The sequence below is a fragment of the Ursus americanus genome, chromosome 30, assembly GCF_024610735.1.
Source record: "Ursus americanus isolate L20-20 chromosome 30, mUrsAme1.1.p, whole genome shotgun sequence".
Lineage (NCBI taxonomy): Eukaryota > Metazoa > Chordata > Mammalia > Carnivora > Ursidae > Ursus > Ursus americanus.
This window is the reverse complement of record NC_142156.1, coordinates 7,973,898-7,988,053: the sequence shown is the minus strand read 5'-3', so window position 1 is coordinate 7,988,053 and position 14,156 is coordinate 7,973,898. Positions and strand designations below refer to the sequence as shown.

The following is a 14,156-nucleotide window of genomic DNA, read 5'->3' as shown; positions in this document are numbered from 1 at the left end:
AACTGAGCTTTACTTTTATCTGCTTTCAGATACTCCTTGTTAAAATTTTCCTACTGAATCCTAATCAGAGTGTCATGTTGACTAGGTCACAACAGAAGAAGTGTAAATGTTTCAATTATTTCTTTTAGCACCCCTAGGAAGTAGGTACTATTATCCTCAATTTACAGATAAAGAAACTGAGGCCTAGAGCAGATAAGCAGTTTGGCCAAATGAAGTAGAATCAAGTGTACTTTGTCTGATCCAGGGTTTTTTCTACTACATACAGCCTTTTCTTTGACTATGTCAAAGTTTGTGTAATCCTTCTTTACAGTAACTTTGAATAATAAAGATTTCATAAGGTACTTTGACAAACTAGTAGATTCTAGGCAGATAGAAGAGGTGAATAAGAAGGAATTAGAAAAACTGCAAAGTACAGACTATTATATGGCGTAAGCAGAAACCAACATATAGTATTGCTGAGGGGATGGTAATTTCAAGAAAGAGCTCCTCTGCAAGGCCCCCTGGGAGAAGTGAAAGTTTTGAGGTAGTCTTACAGTTACTTTGTTACAGTTTGCCTATGTGTCCTCCTGTTTTTCCATTGAGAAGAGGCTCTCTCTCCTCACACCCCAACTGCCCCCCAAGTGAGGGACTCTCTACATGTTAAGGAACGATCATACCATTGTGCTTGTGGCTTGGGCCCTTTTTTTTTTTGGCAGCTCTCAGGAGCTTGAAGCTGTTACCCAGTCTACACAGGGTCCTAGCCCAAATGACAGGAATGGTGAAACTTAGTGCACCCAGGGATAGGACAAAATGTAATTGATGAAGAATGTAATGGTCCCAGCATTAATTCCTACCCAAAGAACCTGCATGACTGTGCAGATGAGAGCCTCTACCGAAGAGTATTTTTTTTTAAGATTTTATCTGAGTGAGTGAGAGGGAGCACGAGCACGAACATGGGGAGGGGCAGAGGGAGAAGCAGACTCCCCACTGAGCAGGGAGCCCCGACTCCGATGCAAGGCCAGATCCCAGGCCCCTGGGATCATGACCCGAGCCGAAGGCAGACGCTCAACCAACTGGGCCACCCAGGTGCCCGTATCCGAAGAGCTTAAAAAACAAAACAAAACAAAACAAAACTCATGTCTGTGAAAATAATACATTGATTACTTATTGACTCTGTACTCTGTCAGCCACCTTAATAGGTATTTGACTTACGCCATCTCATTTGGTCCTCCTTAGCCTCCGCCAATTAAGAGATGAAGGCAGAAAGCCTCTGAGGCATCTCTACAGTACCTGGCGGAGCTGGGGACCGGCTCCAGCTCTGTGTGACTCCGAAGCATGTGTGCTGCTCAGTGCTGTGCTGCCTCCCCATGTGCTTTCTGCAGAAAATTTGGAAAACAGACTCTAGTTAAGGAAGCAGAACTTCCCACGATCCCTCTACCTCAAAACAACCGCCCTCAACCTGTTGGTGTATTTCTTTTTCCCAGCTTTGTGCCTGTGTGCACATGCGTTCTTTTCATTATGTAATTGGGATCGTATTGGTTCACAGCCAGCTCTTTTTTTCATTTCTCCGGCATAAACATTTTTCATATCGTTAAAAAATGTCAAACATAATTTTCAGTGGCTTTTTTAACTTTATATCCACTCTGCTCTTGCTTACTATCGTAAAGCAAGTACAGCTTTAATTCAGCTTCTCTGGGATTGTTTTCAGTCTGTTCGCTTTAAACTGAAGGCCTGGGGAGATATGGTGTAACATTTAGATCAGACCTTAACTAAAAAGGACACTAGTGTTGTTTTAAACCAGAGGCCCTGTTTATTTTATTCAGTGAGGAACATATAGGATGCCCTACCTATAAAACTTAACCCTGAATCTGCTTTTTTTTTTCCTTCTGCTTTTGCCAGAAAAGACAAGCTCCTCTGAAGCGAGAAGCTGCCCTCAGCTGTGAGACCTTGACCACATCACTAATGATTACCTGCTGTTTCTGTGTCAAAGGCAAGTCCTCAGGTGAGCTCTCCAGACTTCTGCTGGGCGGAGAAAGCAAGTGATTCTAGAAGACCATTTTTTCCTCCCCCCCCCTTTTTTTTTTAAGATATTTATTTATTTATTTGACAGACAGAGAGACAGCCAGTGAGAGAGGGAACATAAGCAGGGGGAGTGGGAGAGGAAGAAGCAGGCTCCCAGTGCAGGAGCCTGATGCGGGGCTGGATCCCAGAACGCCGGAATCACGCCCTGAGCTGAAGGCAGACGCTTAACAACTGAGCCACACAGGCACCCCTCCTCCCCTGCCTTCTTATCTTCCCCGCTGTGATCAGGTGGGCTTTGTTCATTTGTTTTGAAAATTACTGATGAGAGACCCACGTGTTTGCAAAGCCTTATTGTTTAACAGATGCGAATCACTGTTGAAAAGGGACCACAAAGGGGCGCCTGGGTGGCTCAGTCGGTAAAGCGTCTGCCTTTGGCTCAGGTCATGATCCCAGTGTTCTGGGATCTAGCCTCGAATCAGGCTCCCTGCTCAGCGGGAAGCCTGCTTCTTCCTCTCCCACTCTTCCTGCTTGTGTTCCCTCTCTTGCTGCCTCTCTCTCTGTCAAATAAATAAATAAAATCTTTAAAAAAAAAAAAAGGACCACAGAGCCACCCCCCCCATATGTTGACATGGGTGGAGACCTGAGTGAGCTCTTTATTCTTGTTGGTGTTTTCATGTGGGCATTGCTTTGAGGGAGGTGACACGGTAAAGAGATTGTTTTCCAGAAATCTGAATTTCTGAGTAATCCATTTTAGTCATTTTGTCAGCTGGGCTGATTATATATTTGGGACAGAATGACAGTTTTCAAGCATTCATAGAAATCATCTCAGTGTGGGAGGCTCCATGGACCAGTGTTATGTGCACTAGGCTGATAGCCAAAGCCACCACTTTGGGAAAAGACAGTTACTGGTGATTTAGATTAAAAATGTAACATAATTGAAAGCCTCTGTCAAAACATACCAGTCAGTGGATGGCAGAGATCTGCGGCAGAGTCTTCATCGGCCCTTGGCAGGATGGGATCAGTAAGGATGGTAGAGTAAGTGACACATAAAACCAGATGTATTCAGTTTAACAGATTGTCTTGCATGCTGGAATCACGTTTGGCTTTTTTAGCATTAAAGCGGCCCTTTTTCAAAAAAATTAAGGTCTTTTGTGGTGGGCACAAAATAAATGCCAGTAAATATTTGTTGAGTAAATGTCTGAATGAAATAATGACAGTAAATAATTGATTCCCCCCCATGTCTTTACTTGGCAAAATAAATTTGCTCCGTTTTAGACTGTTCCAGAAAATTCGATTATCTAGGAACCTTTGACCTGGAGGATGCCTGGTTTGCATTAGAGCTTTAAGAATGGAATCGATTCAGGCTTTTTTCGTCTGTTAAACGATTACGGAGCCCATACCCTATGGCAGATGCTGTGCTCTTTCTCTTAAGAAGATGTAATTATTTAATACAGGAAAGAGCATCGCTAGTCTAGATGAGTCGCATGAAAGGAGCTGATAGGAAGTTGGGACTTGTGCCAGGAGAGCCATTAGCCCCTTTGGAGGGTACAGAAGGGTCCCAAGTAGCTCTCTGCTGCCCACCCTTGGCTCATGAGCCCCTTCCTGTGTGTGTTTTTCCTATAATAACCTACAGAGGCTGCTCACCACTTTCCCTGCAGGGTTTGTGCAAATTTGCCAGCATGTTCACCGTTTCTCAGACCTCGAGAGCATGGTTCATTGATCGGGCCCGTCAGGCTCGAGAGGAAAGGCTTGTGCAGAAGGAGCGGGAGCGGGCGGCTGTTGAGATCCAGGCCCACGTTCGGAGTTTCCTTTGTCGGAGTCGGCTGCAGAGAGAGATCAGGTGGGCGCCAAGGACTCAGCACATTTTCCCTTGCTCCTAATTAATGGCAAGAAAAGATGGTGCTTTCTGCTGCAGTTTGTGAAAAGCCTTCCAGTTGCTGGGAGCTAATTTAAAATGTCTTTTTTTTTTTTTTCTTATCCTTCCCTCCCCAGGAGAGAGATCGATGAGTTTTTTAAAGCGGATGATGCTGAGTCCAGTAAAAGAAGCGCACTTTGTATTTTTAAGATTGCCAGGAAACTGCTATTCCTGTTCCGAATTAAAGAGGATAACGAGGTAAAATAATAATAGTGAACACTCTGCTTACCCATCGGCTAGTCTTTTTAAAGTATTTTATAAATACTAATTCATTTAGGCCGTAGGGCCTTAGAGCGAGTCTGCAAGATAGACTCTGCGTCGGCCATATCCTGCCCTTTTAGTTTTCTTGGGACAAGTTTTGTAGGCATTATGGCCAGTGCTTCTGAACGCTATCACCGTTCTTTTCACGTTGACTATGATAAGCACTTGGACTCAGATGCAAACAGGAGCCAGGCAGGTTGGGCAAATGAGTGAAAGAAGCCATATACAGGAACAAAACATAACAGAAATCCTAATGAGCAGTAACCTGACGGGAGCTGGTGAGGACATCAGAGGGAGTGGTGAGGTCTGTGGCATGCCCACTCAAGGTGGGCAGCCACTCCTGGACTCCAGCCAGTGGTGGACTGCTACTCTGTTTTGTAAAGGAGGTGCTGGAGATCTGTGCGCGTTTGTAAAAATTGGTAGCTAATTTGAAATTTCTTTCAAATCCTATAAACCAAACCAAATGTGTTGGTTGCACCTTTGGGATTGGAGCGATCAGCCTAGAGCAGCGAATTGTCTGTAATAGTACTCACGATACCATTGAGGAGTGCCTCTGTGCTCAGGGGTTAGGCATTCATTACTAGTAAGCGTCCCATTTTGCCAGACCCTCCTCTGGGCACTTGGGGTCATGGAAGGAAACAAGATGGGCAAGGTCTAGCCCCGTGGAGACAGTAGCCCAGAGAGAGGCAGGAGTACACTGGCAGTGGGCACACGGACACATAGATGAGGACAGGCAGGTGCAGGGAGGTGACCCCTGCTAACAGAGGAAACTATAGCTCTGGGTAATGAGGTGGCTGTCCTGGGCCAGGGCACTTCTGAGGGTGGATCCAGGGTTGGTATAGACAGTGTAACTTAGTTTCCACTTTTCTTCCTTTTGGATTCAAGAGAAAAGTGATGATGTGACAGTTGGTAAGGCCAAAGTCCGCATCTGTGGTGCTTACAGAATGGCCACCGGGAGAGCACAATTCAGGGACTGCTGCTAGTCTGCAGGAGTACAGGCCCAGATTGCCAGATTGATTTCTCCAAAGGAGCCCCAGTCCAAAATGCATGTGTAGGGCTCATCCAGCCTGTGGGCCACCAGTTTGAGAGCCTTTCATTAGCCTTTCTGATCTTCAGTTTCTGTATCTATGAGAGGGAATTAAATATGAGCACATGTGAGTCATCTGACACCATGCGAGTGCCTGCATGTGCCAGGTGCCCACGGGACACTTGCTGCTTTCCCATTTCATCGTTGGTTGTGGGAATTTATAACCCCCACTCTGCCTCTTTGCAGAGATTTGAGAAGCTGTGTCGCTGCATCCTGAGCAGCATGGATGCTGAGAATGAACCCAAGGTAAGTGGGATGGGGGTGAGAAGTCTCCCAGAAGCTCTCGGGCCAGTCTCTTTGGCTCTAAAGTTCCTGCTGAATGTTAGGATTTTGTTAGGTATGACTTTGCATGGATACATACAGCCCTGCGTGTAAGTAATGGATTGAAACATTAACAAAGTGCAACTGATTGTTTTTAGTCTTTTCATTATCCAAGAGCTATGGTCTGCTCTTACCTCTTACTCAGGATGCTAAATTCCCTTACTAGGCTATTTTACCTCTGGGTTTAGTGTTAAAATAAATCCTACTCTCTGTTTATTCACCCATTCATCTCCACTGCTTTCTCTGGCACTGGACCTAGCAAAGTGGTCCCATTCCAATAGCTACAACATATGTAATTTGATCCCTGTACCTGCCCATTACATTTCTCTTTCTCCTGCTTATAGGTGTGGTATGTGTCCCTGGCTCTTTCCAAGGATCTCACCCTCCTATGGATTAAACAGATCAAACACATTCTTTGGTATTGCTGTGAGTTTCTTGAGCAGCTCAAGGTAAAGACAAAACAAGAGGCCTCATTGGAGGCCTTTAGCATGTATTTTGAGAGTCCTCGTGATTCCTTCATAGATTATTCCTTTGGAAGTTTGTTAGAGTCTAGTAAGAAAATTATTAGAGGGGCGCCTGGGTGGCTCAGTTGTTAAGTGTCTGCCTTCGGCCCAGGGTGTGATCCCAGGGTGCTCGGATTGAGCCCTGCGTCAGGCTCCCTGCTCTGCTGGGAGCCTGCTTCTTCCTCTCCCACTCCCCCTGCTTGTGCTCCCTCTCTCTCTCTGGCTGTGTCTCTGTCAGATATATAAAATCTTAAAAAAATATATATTCTTAGAGCCCTTGTTCTAAGAGAGAGCAAGTTAGATACTATTATCAGAATGGGCCCTTCTTTCCTGTGTAATATTTTGAACATTGGTCTGCACTTACCACAGTCTCTGATGCCTGGGAATCTGTTGGCTTTCTTTCCATTCTTTTGATACAATGGATAACTTACTGTTTATATTATTATACTAGTCAGGCTTCTTGTTACAAGTGCAGAAACCCAACATGAGTACAGCTAGTAATACATACAAGCTAAGGAAGAAGGAGAATATCTTCTATAGAATATTCTCTGTAACATGGCAGCCAGGGATGACCAGAATCAGGAGCTTCTAGGATTCTGCTTGTCCCTTTCTCTCATCCCTGTTCCCTTTGGGAATCACGGTAGCCAGCAGTTCTGGCCTCACATCCTCACCCTGTCTTGACCAAAGAGAAAAGGGAGACCTCTCCTACTGGTTTAGAAATCTGGGAGGACCCATAAAGGCGTAGTGGGATCCCAGTCTCAACCTTGAGCTGGTCACCGTGGCAAGAGGGATGGGGTACTGCCACTGTCCTGTCCTGGTCCTGTGCTCACACTTGTGTTATGAGAAGGTGGGCAGGGTGTGAGTCATTGCAAACAGTGGACATTTTTACGTCGTACAATGGGGGGAGAGGTTTCAGGGGCAGAGGCTTGGCAGTGACTCAGGTGGTAGCTGAGTGATGGAGCAGATCTCCCCAAAGCCCCCAGTGGTCCATTCATAGCCATCTCCCTCAAGGCACTTGTGAATGACTCACTTGGCCTTGACCTGGCAGCAAGCATGAATTATGATTATAAAAATAGCCAGTGTTCCATAGAGTTATCCATGAGCCAGGCACTGTTCTTAGTGCTTTATATACATTAATTCATTCATTTCTAATAACAAGCCTATGGAGAAAGCAATGATCAGTCATTGCTAGTCAGTAGCTGGGGAAACGGGTACAGAGAGGGTAAGCAATTTGGCCTAAATCACACAGCTAGGAAGTGGTAAAGCTAGCCGTCTGAGCCAAGAGCCCCTGTCATGTTCAACTGCATTTCTGCACTGCCGCTTCAGTGAACATACGTACATGCTTGCCTACGTACATACACATAGCCAGCCAGCTCCAGTCATGTTGTTTTCCAAGAATTCTCTTCTCCATTCCCAAGAGCATTTCAGATTCCATGCTCGAGCACTAGTGTGCCAAAATCTCTGTCCTTTAACTCCCAAAGTGGTCATTCCCCAAAAGAAAAAGCGTAAACTCGGACAGTCCTGACTCACTGGGCTCAGAGGCCATCCAGGCAGTTGTAAATGGCTGCTCCGTTGTCGGAGACTGGAGGGCATATGTCTTAATCTCAGTTTCTTTATTGTTCCCAGCCCGAAATTTTACAGGACTCCAGACTCATCACGCTGTACCTCACGATGCTCGTCACCTTCACAGACACTTCAACGTGGAAAATTCTCCGCGGAAAAGGTCTGTGGGGCTTGCTTTAAAACCTTTCCCAAGTGGCATTTGCATAGTGAGCTTGGGGACCCTTTCACCTTTTTAAGAAGCATGTTCGCCACCGTAAGCCTCAGGAGAGACCTAAAACCATGCGAACGAAGATGCCATTGGCGCGTCCATTAGCTAGCTTTTGCAGTATGCAGAACGCGTTCAGTGTTGTGTTATAATTTCTCCTTTCTTTGCGTTTATGTTTAAAGGCTTGTTTCCTCTGATCTCCTTTTTTTAAAACTGCCCCAGCCTCTCAGGCTCTAAGTGGTAATAGTTGCTCAAGCCTTGTCATTCGTGGTAGAATCATTGAGCAGCAAGTCATTCTATTTTGCCCATAAAATTTGCGTTGTGAAGCTGCCTCGTTTTCCCCGGATAGTGCACTGAGCCTTACGTGTTTCGTACGTTCAGTGAATAGCCTTCTCCATGCCAGATACTGCGCAGGCGCTGGAGAGACAGAGAAGGTCACTGCCCTCAAGCAGCTTTAGGTGTCGAACCACTGCCTTGTGCCCGCCCTTCCTCTCAGCACTGGGGGGTCTGGTGAGGGAGACAGACACCAAAGGGAACATGAACATAGGCAGACTATACGTGTGAACACGTACGTGTCATGACAGCAGTGTGGCATGTGCTCAGAGGGAAGAGTACAGGAGGGGAGCGCATTCAGTGCATCGGGGAGGACCTGCCTCGCTGTGTCTGGGGCTTGGGCTCTGCTGCGGTAGCGATGTTGGAGCTAAGAGCCGGAGGGAGAGTTGGCGTTCACAGAGCCAGGAGGAGGGACCGCACTTTGAGAGCAGAGGCAGCTGTATGTGCAGAGGCTCCTGGGCAGGAAGGAGGGGTGATTTTAAGGCAGGGGCGTTGGGGGGGGGTGGTTTAAAACTGGGTGAGTTCTGGTCTTGAGTTCCAGGGAGCTCATATCCTGGGCTGGGCGGGGGGAGGCACAGAGAGCAGAAAGTGCCAGGCCCTCGGAGGGAATTAGGAAAGGTGCTACAGGCGCTTGGAGGCCGGAGACGTTACTCCTGGCCAGGGAAATGATAGGACTCGTCACCTAAGAGGGGACACTTGAGCTGGACCTCCTGGGGGAGAGAATTCTGGAGATCGGCCTCTCCCTATACTCTGGTACCAAATCAAAGAGGGTAGGAAAGCAAGCCAGAGAAAATCTGCTTTCTTCATGGCCTTGGGCCTAGGCCGTGATATTCTGTCCCACATATAACCCGTTCACAGTAAGGCCAGAGCCTTTCTTCTCAGACTTTTTTCTTCATTTAGGGGAAAGTCTTCGACCAGCCATGAACCACATTTGTGCAAATATCATGGGACATCTCAACCAGCATGGATTTTATTCTGTGCTGCAGGTTTGTGACCCCTGTCCCCTAACATGGGACCTCGTTCTTCCTTACCTGAACTTGGATTTTTACATCTGATTTCGGCCTATCTGGTGCCCTCCCCACAGAAACCTTTTTGCAGCAGTTTAAAGCCTGGCATCCTGTCCCTTCCCTGCCTTGAGTCCCTTGTGGTTTGTGTCAAGGGAGGACAGTGGCCCTGTGATCCCTTTATTGTGCTGCATCTTTGGCTCCAGGAATAACCCAGTCACTTGATATTTAAAGTTGGGAAGGACGCCTCAGAACTTGGTTCCCTCAGGTTCCTCCATGGGTGGTGTCTGGTATTACCTTTCTTGCTGTGTCCTCAAACACCTTTTGTGCACACTGCCCGTTACTGTGCCAGCCCACACCCCCAGGGAATTGTCAGAACTCTAATCGCTGTTTGTTTATTTATTTATTTATTTATTTATTTATTTTAAAGATTTTATTTATTTATTTATTTGAGAGAGAAAGACATAGCCAGCGAGAGAGGGAACGCAAGCAGGGGGAGTGGGAGAAGAAGAAGCAGGCTCCCAGCAGAAGAGCCTGACATGGGGCTCAATCCCAGAACTCCGGGATCACGCCCTGAGCTGAAGGCAGACGCTTAACAACTGAGCCACCCAGGCACCCCTCTAATCGCTGTTTAAAAGCACTTTGGCCATCAGGGAAATTCAAATCAAAACCACACTAAGATACCATCTTACGCCAGTTAGAATGGCAAAAATGGACAAGGCAAGACACAACAATTGCTGGAGAGGATGTGGAGAAAGGGGATCCCTCCTACATTGTTGGTGGGAATGCGAGTTTGTACAGCCACTCTGGAAAACAGTGTGGAGGTCCCTTAAAAAGTTAAAAATTGAGCTACCCTATGACCCAGCATTGCACTACTGGGTGTTTACCCCAAAGATACAGACGTAGTGACGAGAAGGGCCATATGCACCCCAATGTTCATAGCAGCGTTGTCCACAATAGCTAAATCGTGGAAGGAACCGAGATGCCCTTCAAGAGATGACTGGATTAAGAAGTTGTGGTCCATATATACAATGGAATATTACTCAGCTATCAGAAAGAACGAATTCTCAACATTTGCTACAACATGGACGGCACTGGAGGAGATAATGCTAAGTGAAATAAGTCAAGCAGAGAAAGAATTATCATATGATTTCTCTCATCTATGGAACATAAGAACTAGGAAGATCGGTAGGGGAAGAAAGGGATAAAGAAAGGGGGGGTAATCAGAAGGGGGAATGAAACATGAGAGACTATGGACTATGAGAAACAAACTGAGGGCTTCAGAGGAGAGAGGGTGAGGGAATGGGATAGACTGGTGATGGGTAGTAAGGAGGGCACGTATTGCATGGTGCACTGGGTGTTATACGCAACTAATGAATCATCGAACTTTACCTCAGAAACCAGGGATGTACTGTATGGTGACTAACATAATAAAAGAACATTAAAAAAATTTTTAAAAAGCACTTTGGAATTTTTGAGTTTAAGACATAGCATTGATTTAGCCCTTCCTTCTGCCTGGTACTGAGATGGACTCCTTCCTGATCGAGTTGCTTTCTCTCCTCACACAAACCCTGTGAGGTGGCCTGCTGGCCAGAGGTGATGCCCTCAGCTGTTCATCTCAGTGAGGAAGCTTCTGGATACCACAATATAGGAAGAACACACAGACAAAATATAAGTCTGGTATTCTTTTCACGGGCTGTAAGCTTTTTTAGCTGTTTATTATTTCAAAGTTTTAAATAACGATATTGAGGGACAGAGTGGTGTACCGAAGGCGATAACCCTCACTTGGCTTTCCCTTCATTTTCAGAAAACATTCCGATAGAGTTTTTTGTCTGAGGCTCTCTTTTTACTTCCGTGCTGCTATTTTACGTACAAATGAATATAAAGTCAGTATTGTCCCCTGACCAGTTAAAATGTTCTTTTTCAGATATTGTTAACCCGTGGCCTGGCAAGACCCCGGCCTTGTCTGTCTAAAGGCACTCTAACTGCAACCTTTTCTCTAGCACTGCGGTAAGTAGTAAACTCCAGCTGAGGGGTTGACGTGCTTCGGGAGGCTTCCTTTTCTCCTGTTCCTTATGTTCAGTGTGGGTTTGCCCACTTTGTCGGAATTCACATGAAGTGGCGTTCTTCCGATCGTGATGCGTCTGGGGCAGCTCTTCTGTCCGTGCCCCTGAATTTTTTGCATCGTGATTTGAGAGAACCTTTTCAAAGTGAATTGCTTACATTGTGCCAAGGACCCAACATACAAGTATTTTTCCTTTTGAGCTTTTAATTGAATAGAGAGCCTCGGAGCTGGAGGAGGCCCAGCAAAGGGCCGAGCAGAGGGTTCAGGGAGTAGGGTTGTGAACACAGATTTAAAATGTTCCAATCTGTAGACCCAGAGAGGATGTGCTGTTTGCCTTCACTTAGTTAGGAGATACAAAATACGTAAGCTAAATAGTTCAATGTGGAAATTATGCCTGCAATTCTGAGACTCGCCAAGTACACAAAGCTGTGTCCGTTTGGGTCTGGCACATTCTTAAAACTGTTGAAAGGAGCACTGACTTGGGAGAGATGTTAATAAGGTAACCCGATAATCTTAATCCCCAAGATAATAATTTAGGGCAGAGGGAGTGTTGTGGTCAAATCAGCTTCGTAGAGCTCCCTGCTCTGCCCCGTTTGCTAATCCATAGGGCACTTTACCCGGGGAAGCTCTTGATAAGTCCCACGGTTCAAGAACCTTTGGGCTTGTTTAATCTGATGTTGGCCTGAACATATGTGAACATGGAATACCCTCGCCTAATTTTTCGGTGGTAGAGCAAGTCAATTAATGTCCCATGGAGTCCTTTTCTATGGGATACTATTTTGGGAAATGATGTTGTAGAGTATCGGTTGGCAGACTTTTTCTGTGAGGGGCTAGCTAATACGTATCTTCGGTTCTGTGGGCCACACAGTACCTGTCACAACCACCCTGTTATCGTAGCACAAAGCGGCCAAAGACAATACATACACAAGCGAGACAAGCTGTGTTCGAATAAAACTGTATTTAGAAAAATAGGCAGCGGGCAGAATTCGGTCTTTGAGCCATATTTTGCCACTCCTGGTCTAGATTGTGCTGTCCACTACCACTGCGCCCCGTGGGGCTGTTTAAATTGAAATACATTAAAATTGAGAACTCAGTTCCTCAGTCGCGTTAGCTATGTTTCAAGTGCTTCCAGGCCACATGTGACTGAGGAGTGACGACCTATTGGACCGCACGAATAAGGAACATTCCCATCATCACGGAAAGTTCTGTTGGACAAGGCTGGTCTAGAGCAGCCCTGTCCAATAGAAATATAATGAGAACTGCATTAAAAAAGTCCAAAGAAAGGGCAAATTAAGTTTAATGATCTATTTTACTTAAACCAGTATATCTCAAGTATAATCATTTCTACATGAAGTCAGTATTTTTAAATCACTTATTTAAAATTAATCTTTTTCTTTCATACTGAGTCTTCAAAACCTGGGGTAGATTTTATACTTAAGGCCTATCTGCTGCTGAACTAAACACATTTTAAGTGCTCAGGAGCCACACACAGCCAGTGGCTACCGCTTTGGACAGCACGTTCCTAGAGGCGAGATCCTTAAGACAGAGGAGCGGGTGTCAACCGTTGATGCTGTAACTAGTTCCAGAGGTACCTGCAGTTTATCTAGTAAACAGTTACACCTTTCTTGCAGACCTTGAGAGGAGCTGTATTCAATGAGTTGTAGGATGTAGGTACAAACAGGTTTTCCAGCAGGAGGTTTCCTGCAACAACTTTTCCTGGGTCACCTCCTGGGGTGGCTCATTCCAGCATCGCCCACCCTCTCCTCTGTCAGGGGCAGCAAAGGGTTGACACAGATGCCTGAGCTCTAGGCACAGCAGCAGCTCTGCCTCCTCCTCTGTCCTGAGAACACAAATCCTTCTGTTCCAGCGTCCCTGCCATGCCCGAGAGGGTTGTAATTCACCGTGTGATTCACCAGGAGGGTCACATCCAGCCATTCCAGCACGTTTCTTCTCCCTTAAGAATATGGTAGCATCCATCATTTTAGTTTTTTCACTCTGTACGTTAGAGTCCATTGGTTCATTTGTGAAGGCTGGGCTGCTCTAAATCCTTTTTCTTAACCAGTGTACCTTTTCCCCCTCTGAATATCTGTATGTAATTGAAAATGGCCAGGACCTTTTAAAACAAGGTATCTAGTGGTTTTGTCATACTGGAATATACTATTGAAATCCTATAAAATTATAAATGGTATGTTTAGACATGATCACCAAACCTTATGATGCAAATAGCTAACATTCATGGACCACACAATTGTTCTAAGACTTCTACCCACATTAACTGACTCCTCACCACATTCTTCAATCTCGGTTTTATAGATGAGGAAGCTAAGGCCCAGAGATGTTAAACCACGTGCCCCAGGTCACACAGAGGAGGGTGGCAGGGTCAGGAATTAAACCCAGGCTCTCTGACTCCGGAGCCTATGCTCTTTACTCCTCGTTCTTTACACTTGCCTACTTGCCTCATGTATTAGACACATTCTTGTATTCTAGGAACAATATATATAGAATTTGTGGCACGTGGGAACTCTGTCAGATTCTCCCTGTTCCATTTCTTACCCAGGCCCCAGGTTTGCCCAGGCTCGGTTTCTGTTTTTCCTGTGCGCCTGTCCAGCTCCCTGGTTGCAGCATGAGCTGTCTGTTGGCGGGTACCGTGCAGTAAACCTCTCTCTTCCCCTCCTCCCCTGCTGTGCCTAACACCAAGACCCGCACATAAGGTGCACCCTGTTAAGTGTACCACTGGCAGGATGTTGGTAGGATTTGTCACCTGAGGGGACTTATGTGCAACAACCACAAGGCTGAAGAAGTTTTTGATGACGTCATGCTGGGGGTATAGATAGCAGGGCATTGAGGGAAACGGAGTGTCTGGTGTGTATGTGTGGTCTTTTGAGACTGGCCTCCCTC

The 14,156-nt window shown here is 46.0% G+C and overlaps 1 protein-coding gene across 4 annotated transcripts in view; it reads left to right on the top strand.

Moving 5' to 3' along the window:
* Nucleotides 1-14,156, top strand: part of UBE3B (ubiquitin protein ligase E3B) — a 53,183-nt gene that overhangs the window by 1,515 nt on the left and 37,512 nt on the right. For 3 of the 4 annotated variants that reach the window (XM_087857261.1, XM_045791480.2, XM_087857262.1), the window contains exons 2-9: nt 1,879-1,981; nt 3,660-3,841; nt 3,994-4,114; nt 5,451-5,510; nt 5,930-6,034; nt 7,715-7,811; nt 9,090-9,175; nt 11,121-11,203. In XM_087857261.1, coding sequence (XP_087713387.1) covers nt 3,681-3,841; nt 3,994-4,114; nt 5,451-5,510; nt 5,930-6,034; nt 7,715-7,811; nt 9,090-9,175; nt 11,121-11,203 — 713 coding nt within the window. In that variant the 5' untranslated portion in view covers nt 1,879-1,981; nt 3,660-3,680. The remainder of the gene's footprint in view (nt 1-1,878; nt 1,982-3,659; nt 3,842-3,993; nt 4,115-5,450; nt 5,511-5,929; nt 6,035-7,714; nt 7,812-9,089; nt 9,176-11,120; nt 11,204-14,156) is intronic. The other variant, XM_087857263.1, reaches the window with a different exon arrangement.